The 23,808-nt window shown below is 41.1% G+C and overlaps 1 protein-coding gene across 3 annotated transcripts in view; it reads right to left on the reverse strand.

Moving 5' to 3' along the window:
* The window catches only part of MAGI2 (membrane associated guanylate kinase, WW and PDZ domain containing 2), a gene marked incomplete at its 3' end in the record, with an annotated part of 1,345,444 nt that overhangs the window by 184,446 nt on the left and 1,137,190 nt on the right, over nucleotides 1-23,808 (reverse strand). For all 3 annotated transcript variants that reach the window (XM_080818052.1, XM_080818051.1, XM_080818053.1), the window contains exons 11-12: nucleotides 13,862-13,893; nucleotides 7,360-7,549 (exon numbers count right to left, since the gene is read on the reverse strand). In XM_080818052.1, coding sequence (XP_080674178.1) covers nucleotides 7,360-7,549; nucleotides 13,862-13,893 — 222 coding nt within the window. The remainder of the gene's footprint in view (nucleotides 1-7,359; nucleotides 7,550-13,861; nucleotides 13,894-23,808) is intronic.

Here is a 23,808-nt window from a genome sequence, read left to right on the forward strand (position 1 = left end):
CGACTTCCATTAGCTGTAAAAACTGACATTTTATATTATCATAATCTCACTAGGACCTGCTTGCCATCCAGCAATTACATTCGGTTTACTGCAGCCCTCGTGGTCTCATATTTATTCATGAACGTTATTTGGGTTGCATTGTTGACTTGTGTTACCAACAAAATGCTTTGACATACTAAAGAACTTACAGTCAAGGACTGATTTTAGAGTTTACTTCCCACATCCTCCCCTGTTCCCCTCGAGCCGCCCTCCCCCGCCACTGTCCTCTGTCTGATTCCAGGAGCATGAAGTTTTAAACTATTGAATGAAATTAAGGTATAAGGCATAAGATTGGATCTCATTTCTAAAATACATGGGAAAAATGTGTCCCCAACCTATCTATTTCACTAGTTTTATTTCTTAACTCATGTCATGGTAACTTTCTTTATTAAAAGGGACCTGTTAGAAATATAAATATTAGCATAATTGTTTAAAAGCTCCCCCAAAGTAGACTAGATTTCCCAATTAAAACGCACATATTAAAAACGGCAAACACAGCTTCACCGGAATGATCGATCCCCTTGATCAATATATTTTAACTGCAAAGTGACGCATAATGTGCTATACTAGAGCTCCAGCTGAAAGGCATTTATTTCTCCGCAGATTAAAGCATATCATAGATTATACGAAGGCCAGCAATAATGGTTTTCCCATGGGAAAAAAGCACTGGAAATTAACCTTCATAGTATCGTGGAGGACATTTTAAATGATAATGTTATTAAAGTTTTCCCTAATCTTTCGCGATTCTAATGCTAAAGTCATTGACAAAAGTGTCTTAACATTTACGTATCATCTCCTTTTAATATTTCACTAAAATAAGAGAGCGCACCAGAGAACGTTTGTTAAGAACATTAAAGCCACTGAGGCCAGGCCTTGGTCGAGCGGCACTCAGATGTGCAGAGGTTGTCTGGGAAGGCAAGGTGGCCTTTCACGATCGCTGACGGGCTGCCTACGGCTATGGCATCCATGATGCCTCAGAACCTTTCTGAAACCTATTGACATTTCCAGCTGGACCGTATCAGATGTTTGATCACATTGGCAAGGGAGACCGGAGCCTGAAAGATTGAAGTCGAAACACTTGCAAAAGGCTTCCGAGCTCTGGAAGTTGTGTGTCCACCCTGTGTGATGTGGATCCCGCCATCAGTTTCCATTTAGAGTCTCAAGTCCTGCGCCAGGCGGATCATATTTTTACACTACCCCCATCTTTCCAAGTGGCTCTCGTGTTAGGAGGAGAGACAGCGCCAATGACAGCCCTTGCTCACCGATGACACGGAAAAAGCCGCAGAAAAACCGTTACTTTAGAACTACAACCACACATCGGTGATCAGCCATCAGTTAAATGTGCATTATCATACTGAACCACGAAAGAATTTCCCAATGAGCAATGAGCAACAAAACTGTCGGATAAAAGCCATAGATGTGAGAAACACAGCTGTCTGCTTTTGATTGGTTACGAGGTATAATTTCCTTTCAAGTATAGTACTAAAAACCACTTTGCTCCTCCATTATGCTCTGGCTGGCTGGTGGTTACCACTGATCGCTACCTTTGTGGCGATACTCAGTGCTTAATACGGGTTACCTCTTCCTCATTTCTGGAAAGAAGAAATGATCCTGTGAGCTTTCTGAAGAAATTCCAGAGGAATCTGTGTTCTAAAGAGGTGCTACCATAAGGCACATTACACCATACGGATCCCTGACACTTTTACGATCCTACATTTGAGTGATGTCTTACTGCAAGGGAGCACAGACATGTTGTACCTCATAAATTGTTTATTTATAATCAGCAAGGTTCAATGTGAAGGGAAAAAAGCGTGGACAACTTCAGTCATAATTCAACTTGGATTCACACCAAGAGACGGAATCACGAGGGAAGGGTTTCAGAGAATACGGATTTTTCTTCTCTTGTCTCTTCCTGTTTTCATCTGCTTGTTGCTCAGGCTTCTGACGCTGCAGTGGGGAGTATGCTCGAGAAACGGCCGCATGAACCAAGGGTGAGGAGACAAATCTTTACGGTGAGTCTGGCTTAAAGCAAAGTGAAGCAACAGGACAGAGCCCTCATTGCTAGATCACCAAGTTCTTTGGCACGATCAGAACTTTACTTTTGGAAGATTCCAAAGTGATTCCATTGTCTTTGGGAAGTACTTTTAGCCTTGCTTGGCATCAAAGGAGGAGTCACGGCAGCCATTGTTCTGAAGTTATGTAAGTAGAATCCTTCCTAGGGTCAGGAAGTCTGACAAAATCACCTCCCTTTGGGGCCTGTGATTATTGCGATGATGAATCGGATTTACTATCTGTGAGAAGAACGAGAACTCCATGGCATAATCCTTAGACGAGTGAAGCCTTGCTGCCTATTTTTGGTACTTAGTTTGCCACACTCTAGATTTCTGCATATACACAATTTTCTGAGTGTGGAGGGAGTTTGCTGGGAATCTGGCTACAGAGACAAGCCACCACATATGCCTATACCTCAAATTAGGAATAAGGCATGTATGGGCAAAAAGTCAGTCAACCAAATAAATTAACTTGAAGGGAATTGTTTATACCAGAGCAGGTGTGAAAATTTTTATTCATGTTCTGTACACTTAGATATATGCTTTTCTGGGACAGGAATGACATTATTTCTTTAATAGATTAGATAATAAAGGTAAACCATATAATTCATCAGTCACCTGCGGACGAACTAGAGAGTAAAAGGGAACTTATTAATAATTATGCCAGGATGACAAAGAGAAGGACTGTCCCAGGCAGACTGGTATGTGTAGTCTCCCTATGTCATCTCGTGGGGATGTAGGTTGTTATGAAACTATTTCTTCCCAGATCAGAAATATGTGACGCCATCACGTGTCAGGAAAAATGGCAGGAGACGATGGGAGGGGGAGAAGCAGCGAGGGCCTTTAGATGTAGTTTCTTTTTCAAGGTTAGAAATGGTAAACAATAGTTTCTTTTTCAAGATTAGCATACAAAATGAGAAAATGTAAGCCCTTCCTCTTGTGATTGCAAAGAAAATTAGTCCTCCTTTCATGGGAGTCCTGAGAAAAGGACAGAGAAGGGAGAAGTAAAAAATACCATGGCTTATCTGTGCAAAGGTGTGTATTTCCTTGCTTTCAACTTGAAAAAAAATGCAAGTAATGTGGACAACAAGAGTCAATTATCAGCAGAGGCTATTATTACACAAGGAGAAAAGTGATCTTTATCAGTCTTAAACAGAAATGGGGATGGGGAGATTTTTGCCTTTTTCTGGGAACTGCTGGTAATACCAGAGGGTCAACGCTTATATAATGAACATGAAAACCCCAAAAAGGCTATTGGGGCTTTTGGGATTTTGGGGGGGCATGTTTCTTTCATATATATAAGCTTTAGCTCATGTGGAAGTTAAGTTAGAAAAAAAAGGGGAGTGGGGGAGGGATAGGGTGGCTGGGTTATGGACACTGGGAAGGGTATGTGCTGTGGTGAGTGCTGTGAAATGTGTAAGCCTGATGATTCACAGACCTGTACCCCCGGGGCAAATAATATATTAGATGCTAATAAAAAAATAAAAAAAGAAAAAGAAAAAACAAATTTCTTTCTGCACAGCATTTTCCAGTAAGGACTAATGAGATTTTTTTATAATTAGAAGATATTGAACATCAGACATTCTCCTGATTAAGCACCAGTTTTGCCCATGGAATGAGAAACTATTGGTCTAACTGTCCAATTACACTGAGACTGTTGTCTATATTTATGGCCCAATTTCACAGGTTGAAATGTTGACAGGCTCTGTTGGGTTGTGTCATGCAGTCTCATTCAGGAATTGTCTTCCTCGGTTTTTGTGTCCTTGATTTTGGTGGAAGTTCTATACAAGTGGGATTTATTTCTCATGATTTTTTTTTTCCTCGTGGAGCGCCCAGCACGGTCCTAGACACGTGTTGCTTGTTTTGTACACTCTCGTTGACTGATGTGGACCCTGGAGGTGCCACCTGTAGGCACTCTGCCTGCCGCTCTGACATTGGAAACACCGCCCTGCCTGCTGGAGGCATCTTCGTTCCCTCTTTCTTCGGTTCCATCTCATCCTGAGATCTCAGGAAGACGGGAGGCATTTCCAGTTTTTCTCTCTCAGGCATGCACCCATCATGTGCTGTTTCACGTGGCTCTAGCATCCTACGGTTGTCTTTGTTTGTTTAAAATCACTACTTTTTTTTTTTTCCAGGAATACATCTTTATTAAGATGTCCCGTGCATGCACATTAAAGTGTCAGCATAATCTAATTATGAGCCAAATGAGGCACAGCAGCATTTACATCACTTGATAAATTTCCATCATTTGCAGGGGACTGGTGACTTGAATCCAAATACTTCTTGACGGCCGTGGTATAGTGAACATTCTGTAGCTCTGTACAGCAGACGCTTGTGGGTGGAGGTACAGCCTTTCTGTTTTGGTTACTGCAACCCAGTTTCAAATGTGAACGCAAAATATCTTTTTGGTTTTAGACCCGGTTGTAAAGGGAAGGTACCATGAAATTGCCATAGGGCAGGGAAAATGTCAGAGACCTTGGTTTAGACAAGCTCTCCTTGGGATTGCCTTCCATACTTTCCCTGGTCCCCCATGGATTTTTCTGCCAGGAAAAAGTTTTCAGGGACATAAGGACAAACAAAGTGAAACCTAAATGTTATACATGAGATTCAAAGGAATAAGGCATGGTTCACATCAAAATTCTGAATATGGTTCCTTTGTACGGATGCACATATTTCACGATCATAAAAAATAAAAACCTATTAGAAGATGATGGGAAATACACTGAGCTTTCCCCCAATTCATTAAAAAAATTTTTTTTCTGGCATTCCAAACATGTAAGGGAGAGAATGAAACTTTTTCATAATTGGAAAGAGGGAACGTAGAGAGGGCAAAGGGTTGCCTTGTTTTTTCTAGACACATGCAAGTCCACAAGCAGAATGAACTGATCAGCTATCCAGAGACCTGAGAAAGTAGGGCTGTGCTTGTTTGGTTTCCTTAATCTTCAGGGTAGAGCTTTGCTTCCCTGACATGATTTCTCTGTTTTCTTTCACACTCCATTTAGTGTTATGAAATAACATGATAGAAAAGCGAAGGATGGGAAAGAAAATGAGCTTGCCCTCTTGGCTTCCCAAGACTTGTGACCCTGAAAACATTGCTGTGACCTCAGAAACATCAGAGAGCTGACAAAAACATGAAGTGGGGGGGACACCATTAGAGCAGAGGCAGCCGTGGCATCCGTGGGGCACAGATGGGGCAGAGGGGGCCAGGGTGAGAGTCAGGCTATTGGGTGTTGGCGTGGCTGTGGAAGCAGAGGGATAAAGAGCTCCCAGGGGAGGACTGAAACAGAAAGGTGTGGGAGGTTAAGGTGGATGGTTTGGTTGGATTGTTACAGATGAGCGGCAGAAAGGCAATGAACAGAAACAGCATTGCAGGCTCTGGATAAAGAAATCGGAATTCTTTTAGGGTTGAAAAGAAGGTCATGTGCAATTCCTGCCCAGAAACTGAGGGCATCACAGTATCAGACACCATGAAGGGAGGATGGAATAAATGCCAACACTGCCTTTGTCCCGAACAATAAAGCCTCGCATTGGTCAGGAAACTACAAAAGAATGGGAGCCAATGATTATCGAAGGGACAGAAACAGGAGGGAGAAACCCTTGAAGCTCCCTAGAAGTAACCAAAAGTTAAGACAAGCCAAGGACGTGACGATATTTTCATCCCGAAGTGCATTTCCCTCCTCCAAGTTAGAACCTGTACTGTCTTTCTATATAATCTGTTTACTTACTCTGTATAATCTGTTTACTTACTTACTTTACTTACTCTCATCTGCCCAGTTACAGTTGTAAGAGCAAGACATACTACGCGTCTTTGGTATCTCTCCACGGTACTGAGAGTTCAGTGGGTATCCAAGAGATATTGGATACTGAAGCAGAAATGGTATTATGAACTGTGTTCAAATATTTTCAGTTCTTTTGTTTACTGACCATGAACACCCTGAATTCACACCCTATATGGTACAGCTAAACATACTACTTTGATTTTAGTCTGTTGTAGCAAAGACATTCTAACTACACAATCCTTTAAAGACATTTCAGTTGTTCAGTCAGAAGGGGAATGATGAAATACAGTAGCCTTATTTAAAATAAAGCTGATTGTTTAAAGAGGTGTGTGTGTGGGGGGGCTTCATTTCGATAAAAATGATTTCTCAATGCTTGCCCTGCTGTCCTATTTTATCAACGAAGAGAGCTTTTACAGAGGGTTGTAGAGGATGGGGAAATGGTATTATGTCTTGTCTTCCCCTTACCGGTTGGGTGCATAATTCTCAGCCCCCGAGCTCACAAAGAATAAACAGATTTCAGATCCTCTACAGTCACATACAATTTAAAACTTGCTATTCGTGTTTCAGATGATAAAGCTGGAGAGAAGACACTGGCGGAACACAGAGACCAAGCAAATCAGCAGCCTGTAAAAGGGAGCGCGAGGGGACCAGATACTTCTCGCGAGGCTGGGTTTCTTGATCCATTTACTTAAATTCATATACTGTGCATTTGTCTCATAGATTATACATTCATGCCATTCAGATTCCTGGCCTCTAACATTTGGAAGAGATGACCTGTCAGGTGGTGGAAAGAGGCATGAGGAATGTATATGCAATATTCAAAACCTTTGTTTTCTAATATTTATAAAGTGCAATGAAATAATTTTAGAGGACCTTCAAATAGGATGACAAGCCTATACATGATATTTTGTTTTATGACCAAACGGGCCCGCTGCTTTCAAGGGGCCCCACTGTTAAAGGAGAAGCAGAAATTTTGGATAGAAATGATTGGCCCCCGGCTCTCTCCTGGTTTTAGAACCATTACTTTCATGGTTTTGAGTTGGAAGGACTTACTTAGCATTTACTCATGGCCCTAAATTCTTCAATGATTGCATTCAAGGAAAAAAAAGTCTAAGCTGCAGACTCAAGATCAGACTGCACATAAAAATCCCAAACAGTTTTCTTATTATTTGGTGACTTAAGCAAAACTGCCCACTTCTCCCAGCGCCCCTCCCTCACCCTCGCCACCAAACACATCCCTGATTTTCCTCAGGGGCTTAGAGGGAAAACAGTGGGAAATAAAATATAAAACCAAAAGACATAAGCTGCTTCCTCTTCTTCTTCTTTTTTTTTTTTTTTAAAGAAAAGTTTAGATCAGCTGGCTCTACTTTTGAGATACTTCTTCAACCTCAGAATATAAAATCAAGCCAGATCATCTCAGCTTCAATATATCTCTTGGCAGGGCTTCAGCTATTATTAATGTACCCTTGTTTTATGTGGCTTTCACTTACGCCTACTTTCATAAATCGCTCTAGATTTCTCGTAGAGCTCATATGGGTCAGGCTTCCTCGGGTCAAAGGCCTCTGTTGAGTCAGGGAAGGAAGTCCTGTGAAGGGCGGGTGGGAAGGGCAGATTCTGCGGTACGGCCGGAGCAGATAAACTCGTTTGAGGACTGCCTTGATTCTCCCAGCGGTCCATCATCTGCAAAGTGAAAGAGAACAGAAGATGGCTGAATTCTTCCTCGTCACGTATCGTAACCCTCACCCTTTAAATTAGACTCTCCTGCCCTGTGGACTCTCCTCAGTTAGATTTTCTTGCCCTGTGGACGTTTCCTCCGTGAACCATTTACAACTTGGGAATAAGTGTGAGAAAAGATTCTGGGTCTCTGTATTAAAATACTGTAGACAGTACTCAATACCAGCAGTGCCGGACTTTTGACTACGAACTGACACTACCTTGTCACCTACTGCTGGTAATCTCCAGCAAATCGCTTAATCTCTCTGAGCGTTTTCTCTTGCTACACAAGAAAGATAACACGCGTCTCCAGATAACTATATGTAAGTGTGTAGAAATGTGTGGAACTGGCCCAGATCCATTACACCATTTTTACTAAAGCAGAAGAAAAGTAGTCTCTGTGTAATTTTTTGACCCCTATGCATATCCCAATAATCTCCTATACCTGAACATCGGTCACTTTCCTCACAGTTTGAAGGAATAATGCAACGATCTGGGATTTATGAATTGTTCAAAGTCTTCTGTGAAGCCTCATTTGGTGCCAGTCTGGCAGTTTCTTCCCCAAAATGCTACTGCTGAGGTTGCTACCACGACAACTTATTAAAGATCTCTAGGACTCTTCCCAGCTTACCACGTTTTCTCACACACAGTACGTTCTTTGATCCGCACCATGGCCCTGTGAGGTAGATAAGGCGAGGACCAATATTCTTTTACCAAGTAGAGAGCCCAGTTAACTGAGACCACCTGTTTGTACCACCGACTTCACCTTCATTCAACAGTCAATTGATTCATCTCAAGTTGTACTCTTCTGGTTTGAATAAATCTGCTCTGTGTAAAACTTAGGTCAGGTTATCCTTTTGTCTAAATGTCTGCATTGGGTCAGCATGGTCTTCAGGCTTAAGGCTAACCTCCCTGCTGGGGCATTAGTGGCTCCTCATGACCCACTTTCTGCTCACTGTTCTCATACTCACTGATGGTCTCTCCTCTCAGTCCCCAGGATCCATCAGATTTTCTCCTGCCCCTGACCTTTGTGTACTTTCTTAATTTCTCCTTCTACCTGCAAACTTTACCTTTCCACTTCCCTAATTCCCTTCCTCCCTTTACCGGAGGGCTACTAGACTTGGATAAGATGTCTCCTCTGGAAGGCCTTTGCTGACCATTCCTGAACTGGTTACACATCCTTCTGGATGCTCCCATAGCACCTCTGCCCACTCCTCACACCCGGCCCTCATGATGCTTAAGGATAATGGCAAGTCTACCTGTGTCTCCTCAAACACAGCACGTGGGGACAGATCCTGCTGGGGACAGACTCTTCCACATTGTTCTTTTACCAACATAGAGTAAGCTCAGAAAATGTTAATTTAGTGAATGAATGAAATCATCAATAAAATATGGTCAGCTATTCTTTTTTTCTCCCCAATCTGGCTGACTCATAACTGTTCTTTTTAAAACAAACAAACATACAAACAAACAAACAAACAAACGAGCTTTGATACACACTGTTTTGAGTTTGGCAGGATTATACCCTTCTGTCCCCTACTGACATGGCCTGCTTTTGTTTCCATGCTGGTTGTATCTCAGTTAGAGCTCTACACCCTTGGGAGTGTAGAACGTGAGGTAACATGAGGAGGGAGGTAACGTGGAGGGAACACGAGGTACCACGCACCGTGCATGTCACTTTGTAAAACAAAGTTCCCTGTGACTTCCTCACCTACCTGGGGCTGTGGCCGGTGTCAAGTGAGCCAGAAAACTATGAAAGAAATGGGTCACTAACCTGCCTCTCAGTAAGACTGATACTATGGTCTGAATGTTTGGGTCCCCTCCCAAATTTATACGTTAAAATTCTAACACCCAAGGTGTTGGTACTAAAGAGGGGAGGTCTTGAGGGGGGGCGATTAGGTCACAAGGGTGGAGTCCTCATGAATGGGCTGAGTGCCTTTATAAAGGAGACTAGAAGACCCTTCTGCCAGGTGAGGTTACAGAGAAAAGACCGCTTTTAGCAAGTGGACTCTCACCGGACACTGAACCCATCTGCGCCTTGATCTTGGACTTCCGGCCTCCAGAACTTTGAGGAATAAATTGCTACTGTTTAGAAGCCATCCAGTCTATGGTGCAGCGGTCTGAAGGGACTAAGACAATTGGCTGCACTTTCATTTGTTTTCTGTACGGGCTACTGACCAAGATTTCACTTAAACAAAGTTTCTATGCTAGTGAGGATGGAAAATCCCTAGTGAAGCTCAAGTCCCTCATATGAAACATAATCTGGAAAATGCAAAGAGGTCCAGCAGCTGTCAGCAGGAGACCCCAGGTCAACCCAATTTGTCACTCTGACGGGAGTGCTTTTTACAATAACACATTGAGGGGAATAACTGGCAAATATGCTTAGAATTTTCGCTAATGTTCTGCTCAGTGGCCCTTTTGCTCCCATTTAGTAAAAATCTGCACCTCATAATTCATTTGATAGCAAAATTCATCTAGGAAGCCATTCTGGGTTTCTTTGGTCATCCCCTCTTTGTGTCTTTGCTATGATGAGAAGACCCACATTTGTGGGTAAAGTCATATTCTTTTTCGATTTTTCATTCAAAGTGACTGGCTTTAGGCACTATGTAGATACACTGTGGCCGTGACTTTCTCCCTTCTGTTTCCAAACATAAGATTCTAACTTCTAAACAGTAAATAAATTAGATATGTGGACTGCGAAGCTGTAGAATCCCACTTGTCATCCGAGGGCTTCAGCTGATGTCTATTGCTTTCTCTCATCTTCTGCTGAGGGGGAGCTGAAACCCACATAGGTCTTGCTAGTATATGTATTGTTCATGTGCGGTCATTGGAGCAAACATGCTTCAGGTGAAATATTAGTATTTCTAAAAAACATTCTTAAAACTACAGAACAAATAATGCTTTGGGCACTGTTGGGAAGGTTACTGGGGCAGAGTGACAAATTCTACAATTCCTATAGCACGGAAACGGGGGAATTAGTCAAGAATCCGATTTATGCTTAGTAAAGCATTCACAACATCTTGCTGTGACATTCATCAACCCCTGAGTCACTCTGTCAGCCTTTCTTAAAACACTGTAGAGCAGAAAATCACTGTGCCCAAGATATTACTGAAGAAGCAGACTTGCTCCCCACCCCCAGATTGAGTTATTAGTTGGCTTTGGCCCTGAAGACCCTGGTGCAAACCTCCTGCTCTGGGGTCAGAGGTTCCCCCTTGCTCACTGGGGCTGGTGTGCTGATCTGACAGCATCTTTTGCAGGGTGCATTCTGTTGACTTCTTACTTTCTTAGACAACGTGGTCTCTGGACTTATGCTTTCCAGCTGGGACACTCTACTCACTTGTTCCTCTCAAACTTCTTAAACACCCTAGATTCTGATCCTGTCCCATCGTCCAGGCCCTTGGGCCTCACTTGTTTCACCGAGTGTCTTCCTGATGTTGGCCTGTCTAGAGTTGCGCTCCCGCCAGACATTTCCCTCTCGCAGGCTTCTGAATGGGCCTGTACAGTTGCCATGGTGTCCAAGCCTAGGCATCTCACTAGGGTAAGGAAAAGTGAAATGAGGTTGTTTTCAGTGTCTGGGAGAAACCTTATAACTCTTCAGGCCTTGATGAATGAATGAATGAATGCCTGACTGTATGAGTCACTGAACTGTCAGTGGACAGAGTGGACATGTAGTCCACAACAGGACCTTAAAGGATAAAACAGGAAAACCTAGTCTCGATGGAACCACCTTCTCATCGAGGGGGCACACTGCGAGTTGAGGGCTTGTGAATAAGGCAGTGCCCCACCCCCCACAAAGTACTCTGCTGAGAAACTGTTTGCTTCCTATAGAAGCTGGTATAGTCTAAATGCACCCCCTCACTATTTTAGGGCAGGGCTGGGATATGAAGAGGCATTTGGTTTGATTCTGTACTTGAAGAACGAACTTGGATCCCTTCCAAAGGGAGAGAATGAGAACTCACTACAATTAGTATATAACTTGTTACCAAGGGAATGACTATCTCAATGCGGATTAGCTTAAGATGTAGATGAGTAGGACAGAAGAGGGTTAGGAAGTCACACAGGACCAGGAGGAGGAGAAATCTCACTCAGGATAACATTTCCTCATCCTGACTACAGATGCTGTCAATCCCGAGAGGAAAGTGTCTATAAATCCATACACAGTATGTATATATTTATATATTTGTTTCAATGAATACTTCAGTAAACTATGTTCATTTTATTGAGCCACTAATTTATTGAGGTTTTATGCATGGAGGGTCTGCTTTCTAGGATGACAGTACTTTATATTTTTGAACTCAGTATATTTTTAGAGGCACTATTTTAAGCAACTTACATGGACTGAGACTCTTCATGATGGCCATATGAGTGGGGTAGTATCGCTGTTCTCATTTTACAGACAGAACTTGAGATACAGACAACTTAAGTGTCTAGTTGAAGGTCATACAGATACTAAGGAGAAGAAGCAAAGTTTGACTCAGGCAGTATGCCTTCAGAGCCTGTGCCCCCAAACGTGTATCATACTGCTTCTCATTACAATCCTTAGTCTAAAGAGCTTCTGGTGGATACATGGAGGACATTACATTGACAGTCCTTTATCCTCAGTCTAGAACCTGAAAGTCCAAGCCTTAGCTTTGGAGGGGATGTGTGGGTTCAGGATTAATTGTAAATAGAGTTCTATAAAACCTTTTTGGGAATTATTGACTATGGATGTAATTACCATAATGACAGAAAATGCTGTAATTATGCCAAATGGCATAATTTGTGCAAATGTGGTACATATAAGGAAATCACTAAATTGCATAATTGTAGCACCATGATGAAGTTGCAAGGTTCCTTGTTAAATTAGATAAAGATGTGTATAACCACAGAAGCAAAGATTAACTTTGGGGATGAAAGGAAGAAATTATTTGTATTTTGGCCAAGATACAACAAATTTCACTTTAAACATTTTAAAACTACCTCCTTTCAAACCATGCACATCACTCAATGGTTTACGAAACCCACATCGGTCTAGTTTGCCCATCTGATCTTCTCTGTGGACCAGATGAGACAGTCCTCAAGGAGGACATGGTTGGTGAGGAGGTTCCGCAGCTCTGACAGATCAGTCCCTCATCTCCAGCTCCTGGTTTCCTTGTGTCTCTTTGAGAGACCTGGAGCTCAGGCAATATGACAGGGCTCAGTAGCACTTCACTTTCACATCTTCAAACCATTTCAAAGCACGTTATTTAATTAAACCAGTTATGAACTTGAAAAGGATGCAAAATTATGTTACCTCCCTTTGTAAAAACAGAAAATCAAGCAGTTAAATATTCCCTCCGTGAAAGAAACAGGAGAAGCCTAAGTTAAGCCAAGAACTCCCTACTCACTGGCCAGACTTGGGGCCACTTTCATCTGAGCTGCTCAGTGTGAGAGGGAAGAAAAGATGTAGGCCCAAGAAGTGATTCCCCGTGTTTTGTTTCTGACTTGAATCACTTTGCTATAGTTCCCTTCTACTTGTGGGTTTTAGACATCCCTAGCAGGGCCCGGTATTCTAGCCCACCGTGAAACAGGATCCCAGAAAACCAGTGTCAGTTCTGGGGACTTGGCCAGTAACTAGTTTCAATCTAATGACAAGGAGAAATGACTTCTATTTGTGAAGACTACTTGGCTCACCGAGCCACACAAAAAGATGATTAAAATCCATCAGCCTCCTATATCGGCGTCGCGATTCATGAGGGAATTACGCCCAGAGAGATTAGGTGATGGCGGAGATCACCAGCTTCTGATGGAGGTTCAGAAGTTGAGTGATTGCCAGGTTTGGTGGAACATGTATGTCTCTACAATATTCACAGACGCATATTTAGCAAATACATCAAAATGTGAATATAAACATATAAATATATACAAAGCTAAATTCCTTATGCACCAGATTTAATTTGTAGGTCTAGACCTCTAGGAATACAATTTGCATCGTGTCTGAAAATTCCATATTGTGAAGACTACAGTTATTCCTGACGGGGGAAAACACAAGGTTTCTATAGTGCGCCATATTGAATAGTGCTAATGTCCATTTTCTAAGTATATTAAAAAAACAGGAAGAATTGCCTCTACAGGAAAGGAAGACATGCTATTTTTGTATTTGTGGGACAAGTACAAGACAAAGGGACACAGGATTTGTGCTTTTGACATCACAGAATCTCGGAGGTAAAAGAGATTTTGCGGTCACCCAATTAACTCTTATTTACTGGGATTGCAATAATAACTAGAAATAAAGAAGGAAGCATAATAATTCCAACTTACAGGCTTTGGAGTTTTCCATGGAGAAAAGAAACCTGTAATAAAGAAAACAATATTTGAACTTTGAAAATATAACCTGCTACCACTTACGGGTGGCATGATATTCAGATGATTGCATTAATATTAATTCATTGCCTGACAAAATATGCTACAGTTTTCTTCAAGGAGCCCAAATCATTTCACTGGAATTACGTTAATTATTCTAAGAACATGTCCTTATTCGATGGGTGAGGAGTCTGAGGCACAGAGAAGGTAAACTACGGCAAGTGGTCAGCTGCGTTACAAGATCTAATACTGAGCCACCCTTAGGGATTTCTGTGTCCCGGCCATAGCTGGAGAATGGGGGAGGGTGGCAGGGTGGGAAGAGGGACAGAGAGAATATAGACAGAAATTAAATTCTTCAAGGTAAATACCTTTGCTTAGTAAAAAATAATTCTGCTTTGTGTACAGCAGAATTCTTCTTTATCTGGTTAAAAAGCAATCAACAAGACTTTTGAGTCCTACATTTATTTTTTTCTTTTTTTTTTAATTTGCATTTATTTTATGCAGGATTTACTCCTGGGCCACAAGTTTTTGTTTCTTCAGTCTTTTCTGGGGTATCTTTCTCTTCTCTGCAACCTCCTCTTCCGGTTTAGGAACAGGCTGCTCTTTTTCGGGAAGGATCATCTGGACACAGCAGGGAGGGGCTCATCCTGTCTGGTTAATGTGGCCTTGAGCCCTGTAAATTCCACGCCACATCTGGGGGCTTTGTTCACGTGGATGTGCTCAGTGACCAGAGAATCTACATCTACACCCTTCAGTTCAGCATTACTGTCTGGATTATTAAGCATGTGCAGTAAAAACTCAGTGCTCTTTCTGGCTCACTGACCCTGTGTCCAGCCCTGCCGTTTGGCCCAGGCACACCTACCAACTCCACTGACCCTGTGTCCAGCCCTGCCGTTCGGCCCGGGCACACCTACCAACTCCACCAGTGTGGCCACGGAATGTCAAACCCTGCTTCTGCAAAGTGACGTCTTTCAGATGCTTGGTGGCTTTCCAGATCTGCATACCCCTGATGGTCTGGGCAGTCTCACGTGTGTTTTTAAAAGTGAATATGGAGATCTGAACCTCTTGATTTGCATGATTTTGTAAGGTTTTCTGGGTCAAGTGAATAGTGAAACCATTTTCAGATATCACTTTGGGCTGCTTATAGAAGAACTCATTAGTCTTAAATTTAAAAATAATGTCTGTACCTATATTATGAATCAGATTCTAGTATAAAAGCATAACTCTTTGGGGACTGTTCTCCCACAGAGACCTTCTCTGAGCAGGTATCTGTTTATTATGCTAATGCCAGGAATATTGTGCATGAAGAAGTAGCTCAAACTGCGTATTAATTGAATGACTCATATATCAACAAAGCCATGCTTTATTTTTTCCGATTTTACTGAGCAACATTTATGATTACAAATGGTATGCAAAGAAAAAACAAAAACAAGAAAACAAAACAAAAAAACCCCAAATGGTATGCAGATTGGACTGTCTCTGTTGTAATCCAGATGACCATTTAAATAATGAAAAGCAAAAGAGAGATTAATTCCTTTTCCTTTTTTTCTTTTATTATCATCATCACACGGTATCAATTTTTTTTAAAAAAGTAATAAAAACAAGCTTAAGAATAATGGTGGGGTGGGGAGGGGGACGGCTGACATGTACTGGCACTGGTAAGCCAAAACAGTAAATTTGCTCATGTTAATGTTAGTTGGTATCTGAAAAATGCCCAATAGAAGTGAAATGTTAAAAATAAGTCACATACTGTGTGTTTATCACACTTAAAAACTGGGATCCTATAAAATGGTAATAGTTGAAAACTGTAGCCCATTTACAGGAAATATCTGCAGAAATTGGGACACCCAATTCTCTAGATGTTTACGCAATCCTGCTCAGGCATAGCGTAAAGACTAACTGTACCTCAACGCACGTTGTAAAGACCTGATGCTTCTTCATTTTATGCAAAGAGGGAAGGTATATAATCTATCAGGTTGCTCAGCTTTTTTTGGAACCCAGAGTTCAAGCAATGCTCAAGTGTAATAACAATCCTACCTAGGGAGATGAGAAGAATGAGCTCATCTTACGTATCCTGTAAGTTCTTATCTCTCCAACTAATGAAAAAATTCTGTTCGACATGTGGTTCAATTATAACTTAATTAGAAGGGTCTAATTCCATCTTATTTTGGAAGCAGCCGAGAGTGAAAGTTACAGATAAATATATTTGTCTCCTTGACTCACTTTGTAAAAATGCCAATAAAAACAAATTGACTGCTAAGTCAACAGTAAAAAAAATAATAATAATAATAAAATAAAATAAAATTGTAACCTATTGGCCAATTAACCATTAGTTTCAGTGAAGGATAAAATTTATTTGTTGATGTATGGAATTGCCAACAACAGGTCTTCTGCAAAAGATGTCATTTGTACAGTCTCACAATGTCAAAACATTCAATTATTGCCTCTGCTTTCTTTGCGTCATCACCTTCTTCCTGGAGCGCTGGAATGGATTTTGAGCATTTACTGTTTTATTTTTGTAAGGTGATGGGAGTTTTTAGACTTTGATACAAACGTATTAAACATGGTCGCTCTGTTACAGAGCTCTCGCCTCTTCATGGGACATTATGCTAAAAGATGATTATTCCTCATCCGCAAAATGTGTAATCATCTGACCTCTCAGCAGTTCTGGTGTCAGAACTAAAATGGCATAAGAGGGCCACTGGTCAAGATCAGACAAGGAGAGAGGGATGTTTACCACGACCACCGTTCGTCTGAGGTACTTTGGCTCCCCATTCTTTTAAGGCTGTTTCATTTAGTCTGACCCCAGACCATTGGTGTGACTCAGGAGCCCTTTCCTGCTCCTATTATGGCATTTTCGGGAGTATTTCTAACACTAAGTTGTGCCGCCGAGCCTTCAGTCTGAAGCCATCGTTAGCCTTTCTGAGACATTGTCAAAAAGAGGCTGGTTGCTAGGCAGTAACTAATTTCAAGTAGTAAGAAATAGTATCAGGACAGATTTCCCCAAATAGAAATAACTTATGTGGCCCTCTGTGTTTCTTTGGCAAATTATCAATTATGCTATAAACATTTAAATGAAGATAAATAGAAAACTCCTATCTTGGATATACTTGATTTGGTTTGATTAAGCCAGAAAGTCAAGTTTTCTAGATGATTAAAGTCCAACTTTGTGTTCAACTCCATTGGAAGAGCTACAGAAATGCTAGAATAGTGTGGACCAAACTATTATATGTTACAAATGTAAAATATTTTTTTTGTAGGATGGCCGCTCTTGGAAACCAAGTTTATCCTAATTAATGTTCATATTAAAAAAATAAATAAAATAAAGGAAAAACTTTTAAATCCTTATTTCTGTAATTTTTCTTTTTCTGGAATCATTCTAGTTGGAGATAGAAGCAAGTTAAGTTTTGTCTGCTCAAAGTATGAGTTTTGGGTTTCCCATCACCACTCTCCATAGGGAAACAGAACAAGGCTCTAGATAACTTTTTCTTAAACTTTCAGAGCTCTGAACCTAATTCATAGAAAAAGAGTATTTCTTTAAAATGATAGTAACATCATTATGTTTTAGTTTATTTCTGGCCTTTATTTCCCCTACTTCTATAGAAAGCAGTATATTATATTCCCTTTTGGGAATCAAATTTCTTTATAATGACCCATCTTTTCCATATTAATCATTTATTGGTGTATGTTTGTGTATGTACAAATGCAAACATAATTATTTAATCCTTACTCTGAGGAACAAAGTAAGAGACCTTAAGGTAAAGTTATAAGCTAACAAACCATAAGTAGGGACCTAAAAGGGGAAAAAAAAAGAAAAAAGGGGAAAATTTAGATGGAGCTAATGAGAAAACTTAGATATATTTACTGTGAAGCTCAAAGTGGAATTAGATTTCTAAAATCTGTTTTCATTAGACATAAAACTAAAATAAATTTTTCATTCTGCACCTGAAAGCACAGTGAGATGGGCAGAGAAACGGAAGTCCAGCACAAAGAGCTTAGACAAGAAATTTCAGTACTTGAAAACCAAAGACAACAGTGATTTCGTATTGAAACTTGAACTGAATTCTACATATCAATAAATACAACTTTCAGTAAACTACAGGAATATGGCTGTCAGGTAAGATACAATATGCTCAGTTAAATTGAATTTCAGATAGAGAATGAATGATTTTTTTTTAGTATAATTTGTCCTGTATATTACATGAAATATATGTCATATAGAATATACTCATACAAAAAAAAACTGGGGGGCACCTGGGTGGCTTAGTGGGTTAAGCCTCTGCCTTCAGCTCAGGTTGTGTTCTCAGGGTCCTGGGATCGAGTCCTGCATTGGGCTCCCTGCTCCGTGGGAAGCCTGCTTCCCTCCCTCTCTCTCTGCCTGCTTCTCTGCCTACTTGTGATCTCTGTCTGTCAAATGAATAAATAAAATCTTTAAAAAAATGTGCTCTTCATCTGAAATTCAATTTAAGTGGGAATTCTGTCTGTTTGAGAGAGAGAGTGCACAGGGGAGTGGGGTGGGGAAGGGCGGAGGAAGAGGGAGAGAGAGAGACTGTCAAGCAGGTTCCACACCCAGTGTGGAACATAATCTCACAATCCTGAGATCATGACCTTATCAAGGTCAGACCCTTAACAGACTAAGCCACCCAGGCACCCCTGGAATTCTGTACTTTTTATTTGCTAAATCTGAACACCTTGTCAGGAGAACATTTTATATAAGTCCATTTAAAAACAAAAACACAATCGTAGTATCTACTGCAGGTAATACCCCATTCAATGAAGCAAGAGACCCAGAAATTATTTAATATTTCCTTTTCCTGCACCCCCTCCAATGTTTTAGTGTTAGGACTTTTGCTTTAGAGGAACGGCAGAACATTCCATTTGCTATGCAGATTATTGGCTTCTGTTGGTTGTCTGCCCATCATCAGCCTTGACAGAGGCCTCCCCTCATGGGCTGCAGAACTCTGTGGCCAATGTGAGTGTCACAAAGGACCATTTTCCGATTGCTTGATGACTGGCTGGCAACATTGCCTGGTCTCGAGAGGAAGGTTCCACAAAGCGGCTCTTTTCAAAACCTACTTCTGACACATGATACCCAGAATGAAAAACTATCAATATATTCACAGTAGTTCTGAAGGAGAGCCCTTTTCTAGTGTGCGTTTATAAGTGGTTGGGTAAGATTTTTTTTTTTAATATTTTATTTATTTGACAGACAGAAATCACAACTAGGCAGAGAGGCAGGCAGAGAGAGAGTGGGAAGCAGGCTCCCTGCAGAGCAGAGAGCCCGATGCGGGGCTCGATCCCAGGTCACTGGGATCATGACCTGAGCCGAAGGCAGAAGCCCCAACCCACTGAGCCACCCAGGCACTCCCTGGGTAAGATTTTTTATTATTTATTTTCACACAGCAACAACATGATGAAAATTTAAGATCACCCCACTTTGAATAAGAGATCAAAACACAATGAGGAGTGACTTAGATCAGAGAGTTCCATGATGATATCTTCAATTTGGAATAATGCCAAGGTAATTCCCCCCCCCCCCAGATTTCTAGAAATTTCCCCAAACAGAACTAAATCTTTCAATATGCCTCTATAGTCCATTTGATAGACTGAACTTCCATTTGCAGAATGTGAAATGGGTTCCCCTTCAACTGAAGTACTTTGTACAACATATGACTCTGGTTTTGAAGATTATCATTGCAGTTTCATATATTTTATAGGGAATTCTGCAGTTACTAAAAATGATAGAGATGCAGGGGAAATGTTTTATATTTCTCTTTTTCTTTAAGCAATAGAAAAGAAGTAGGAGGCACTTTGAAATAAAAACCTGTTTCACTGCAGATGTCCATGCCCTGGTTTATTAAGAGCTGTGTTCTGTTTTGCTTAAAAAAGAGGGAAGATACAACAGTGTAAACATACTTAGCACTATGGAACCTGTCCACATACATGTGACTAACGTGACATATTTTATGTCTATTTCACCATTATTTAAAAAAAAGAAAAGAAAAAGAAAAAGAAAGCCATAGGAGAGGGAAGAGAAGAAAAGCAGAAGTATGTGCATATCGCCTGAGTGTGAGAGAGCATAAAAGAGTGAGAAAGAGAATTTCTTTTTCACAGTTTCTGTGTTGTCCTGCTGGAGGACAGGAAACTCACCTGGACACCCACACAGACCCTTCCACCTCTAAAGTTATCCCTTCTCACAAAGGATTAGAGGCAATAAAGGAAACTCATGTTCTTACTCCATTTCTGAAAATATTTCAAGGACTGTCAGAAAGTCTTCCAAAAGAGGAAATCATTTTTTTGAAGTTTCCCAAAGGGGGAAAAAAATGCCCCAGGGTTTTTAGAATCTTCTGTTAGGGCTAATTTGAGGGAGAAAAATACCACTAATAAAGTTAATCTTTAATTTAAGGATTCTCCCATTATCCCCTCAGTCTGGCAAATTTTCCGTCAAAAATTCAGCCTTTGGTGCATGTGAGCCAGCAGGGTAAAGCGCTAATTTCCATTAAACGTAGTTCAGTGGGGGCGCCTGGGTGGCTCAGTGGGTTAAAGCCTCTGCCTTCGGTTTGGGTCATGATCCCAGGGTCCTGGGATCGAGCCCCACATCGGGCTCTCTGCTCAGTGGGGAGCCTGCTTCCCTTCCTCTCTCTCTGCCTGCCTCTCTGCCTACTTGTGATCTCTGTCTGTCAAATAAATAAATAAAATCTTAAAAAAAAAAAAAGTAGTTCAGTGTTATTCACTTTCTTCCTGGGTTTTGACTGATTCATGTATGTCTTATTAAAATTCGTTAAATGAGTTAAACTCCGCAGTTCCTTTAGATAATCTGTTTAAGCTACCCGAAGTCAGAAAGGGGCATTTTTTTCTTAATGAAAGTGACTTGGGCCAAAAACTTCTCCCCACCTTTCCTTTACACAAGTATGGAAGGTACACTCTGCTGGTGGTACCCAGACCTCCTATCACCAACTTTTAGCCAAGCACAATACTCAGTTTATAGAGAAGAACCCAAATTGGTCGCCATCTTTGGCCAGAATCGGTTTTATGTGGTAAGCTGAGGCTCACTCTGCAAGGCTGTAAAAAGGATCCTTTCTGCATCTTTTAAATGAAAGTGTTTTCCTCACAAACACCATGAAGCTATTTTCGAATAGCATTTCCCCCCCGGCTTTGTTCCTTATGGAGAGAGCAGTCTGACCATTTAAAGTAATCCCAGAGAGTATCTAGAAAGGATAAGTCTGCACATGTTGTCTTCTGATAAACTCAGCTACATAAAGAATGTGTTCAGAATAAAGCAGGCCAGGTGAATAGCCTCGAACAGGAATAAAGGACTGCAGGGAAAGAGGAAGAACTGTGTCAGGGAGGCTAAAACTCAGAGAGGGGTGAGCTTGCAGAACATATTAAAAACCACAAAGGTTTTTTTTTTTTTTTTTAATGTTCTGAACAGAACCAAGAGCGGGGAAGAGATAAACTGCTCTGTCTGTTTACAGCATGCTGTAAACAGTTGGCAAAGAAAATGTGGAAGGGTAGCAATACTCACAAATAGGAAGTTTCAATTCTGAGAGTAATAATTTTTTAAAAACCATGAATATATAGCATCATGTATTTTTTTTTTGGAGCAACCTGTCTAGAAACATCTTGAAGTAGTTTCAGAAAGATTAAATGTCTGTTTCACTTTACGTCAACATTAAATATTTACTGAACTGTGGTGTCTCATAAGCACCATAAATTCAACATAGTGGAAGTGGAACCCTTGATCATTTCCCCCAAATCTTCTCTTCTGTGTTCCTCATTTTGGTAAATTTTCACTCGCCCTCCCGAGTTTTAAAGACAGGGGCCTGAAAGTCATTCTTAATGTCTCCCTCTCCCCCACTTCCTTATCACCAAATCCGATTTCACATCTATTTCAGGTGCACTTCTTTCCATGTCCATGGCCACCACTGTAATCCACACTCACCAACATCTACTGCCTGAATCAAAGCAACAACAAATTTGCTGTCATCACAGGATCTGATTACGCTTAAGATCCCTCAATGGATTCCCACTGAATTTAGGATAAAACACAAAACCTATTAGTTGGTCCCCACTTACTATTCCCCAGAGGCCTCATGGGTCCCTCCCCTTCACTCCCCGGATTTCCTTGAATAAGTCAGACTTTTCTAACCACAGGGACTTTGCATAGGCTCCTTCATTTGCCCACCTTTTCTCACCCTCCACACAGCTACCTCTAACTCTCCTTAGGTGTCAGCTTAAACAACACCTCCTCACAGGAGATGTCCCTGACTTTTTATATTTTATTTTTTTAAAAGATTTATTTATTTATTTGAGAGACAGAGAGAATGAATGAGCAGGGGGAAGGGTAGAAGAAGAAGAAGGAGAGAGAGAATCCTCAAGCAGACTCCCTGCTGAGCACAGACCCTGATGCAGGGCTTGATCCCAGGACCCCAAGATCATGACCTGAGCCAAAGTCAGACACTTAACCAATGGAGCCACCCAAGTGCCCCCTGACCTTTTATTTTTAAATCAAAACTATTATAGTTTTTCTTTCTTTTTTTTTCTTATAAAAAAAAGCCTTAAAAAAGATTTTAAAAAATCTTTTTAAAAAGATTTTATTTATTTATTTGACAGAGAGAGAGAGGTCACAAGTAGGCAGAGAGGCAGGCAGAGAGAGTGGGGGAAGCAGGCTCCCTGCTGAGCAGAGAGCCCGATGTGGGGCTCGATCCCAGGACCCTGAGATCATGACCTGAGCCGAAGGCAGAGGCTTAACCCACTGAGCCACCCAGGCGCCCTCTATTGTAATTTTTCATTGCATACTGTAGTTTTCCTGTATTTATGAAATTGTATTCATGTAATTATATTTGTGAAATTATTAGTTTAATGCCCATCTCCCCAACTAGAGTATAATAAATTCCATCAGGGGTGGGATAAAATTTATTTTGCTCACAATGTATCCCTAGTATTTTACACAATACCTGACACATAGTAGATACTTCAATAGACACATCTGAATGAACTGATCACAGTAGTGAAGGGTGTGTGAGGAGAGTAGAAAGAAAGAGACAGAGTTTTAAGATACTTAGGAAAAGGGATGAGGCATGGAGATTTGTGGGGGATGGAGGATGATATAAAGGAGAAGATGAAATCTATTATGACTTGTAGCTTCAGAACCTGGATAGATGATGGTGTCATTAGCTAAAGTTCAGGAAAAGAGGCTTCTGTGAGTGGAGTATAGTGCAATGAGTATGAGGTGCCTTTGAGAGTTTGGGTTCAGGTGAAGAAGTTGTGGGCGGTGGGCTCTGATGTCTGGTGATTGGTAGAAGGCTTAGAATAAGAGATATAATGTATCGGGTTAAATTTAAAATACTGTGCAGCATGAATGGAACCTCCTTAGGGTATGGAGAAGAATGATGAAGTGCCTGGGAAGTAATAGAGAGCCAAGAAAAGAGAAAGTTTCAAGACGTAATAAATGGAAATACTCATAAAACAAGGTTTTAAGTGGACCACCAAATAGGAGGGTCACTGGTGTCCTCTGTTGAAGCAATTTAATTCCTATGAGAGGAGCAGAAATCCGATTTCAGTGCATTTGAATGAATGGGTAGGAAGGAAGTGGAATAGGAAATGGCTATGGGGTTGAAGGGATAATGTCACGGTGGTCCCACCCTCACTCCCATCAGAGGAAGATCTGGGGAAAGCATGCTTACGTTCAGATGAGAAGGTATCTGAACAGAGATAATCTGAAGACTCAGGAGGAAAGGGGCTAATTGGTGAAATTATTTCATGAGGAGAAAGGATGGGATCTAGAGCACAGAAGAAGGAATTGACCTTGACAGAGAAGCTTCCAAGCCCTCATCAAGAGGCCGGAGCAGATCGTGTGTGTGCATGTGCCTGCATGTATGTGTGTATGTATGTGTGTCTGTGAA

This window comes from Martes martes (assembly GCF_963455335.1).
Source record: "Martes martes genome assembly, chromosome: 11".
NCBI classification, from domain to species: domain Eukaryota; kingdom Metazoa; phylum Chordata; class Mammalia; order Carnivora; family Mustelidae; genus Martes; species Martes martes.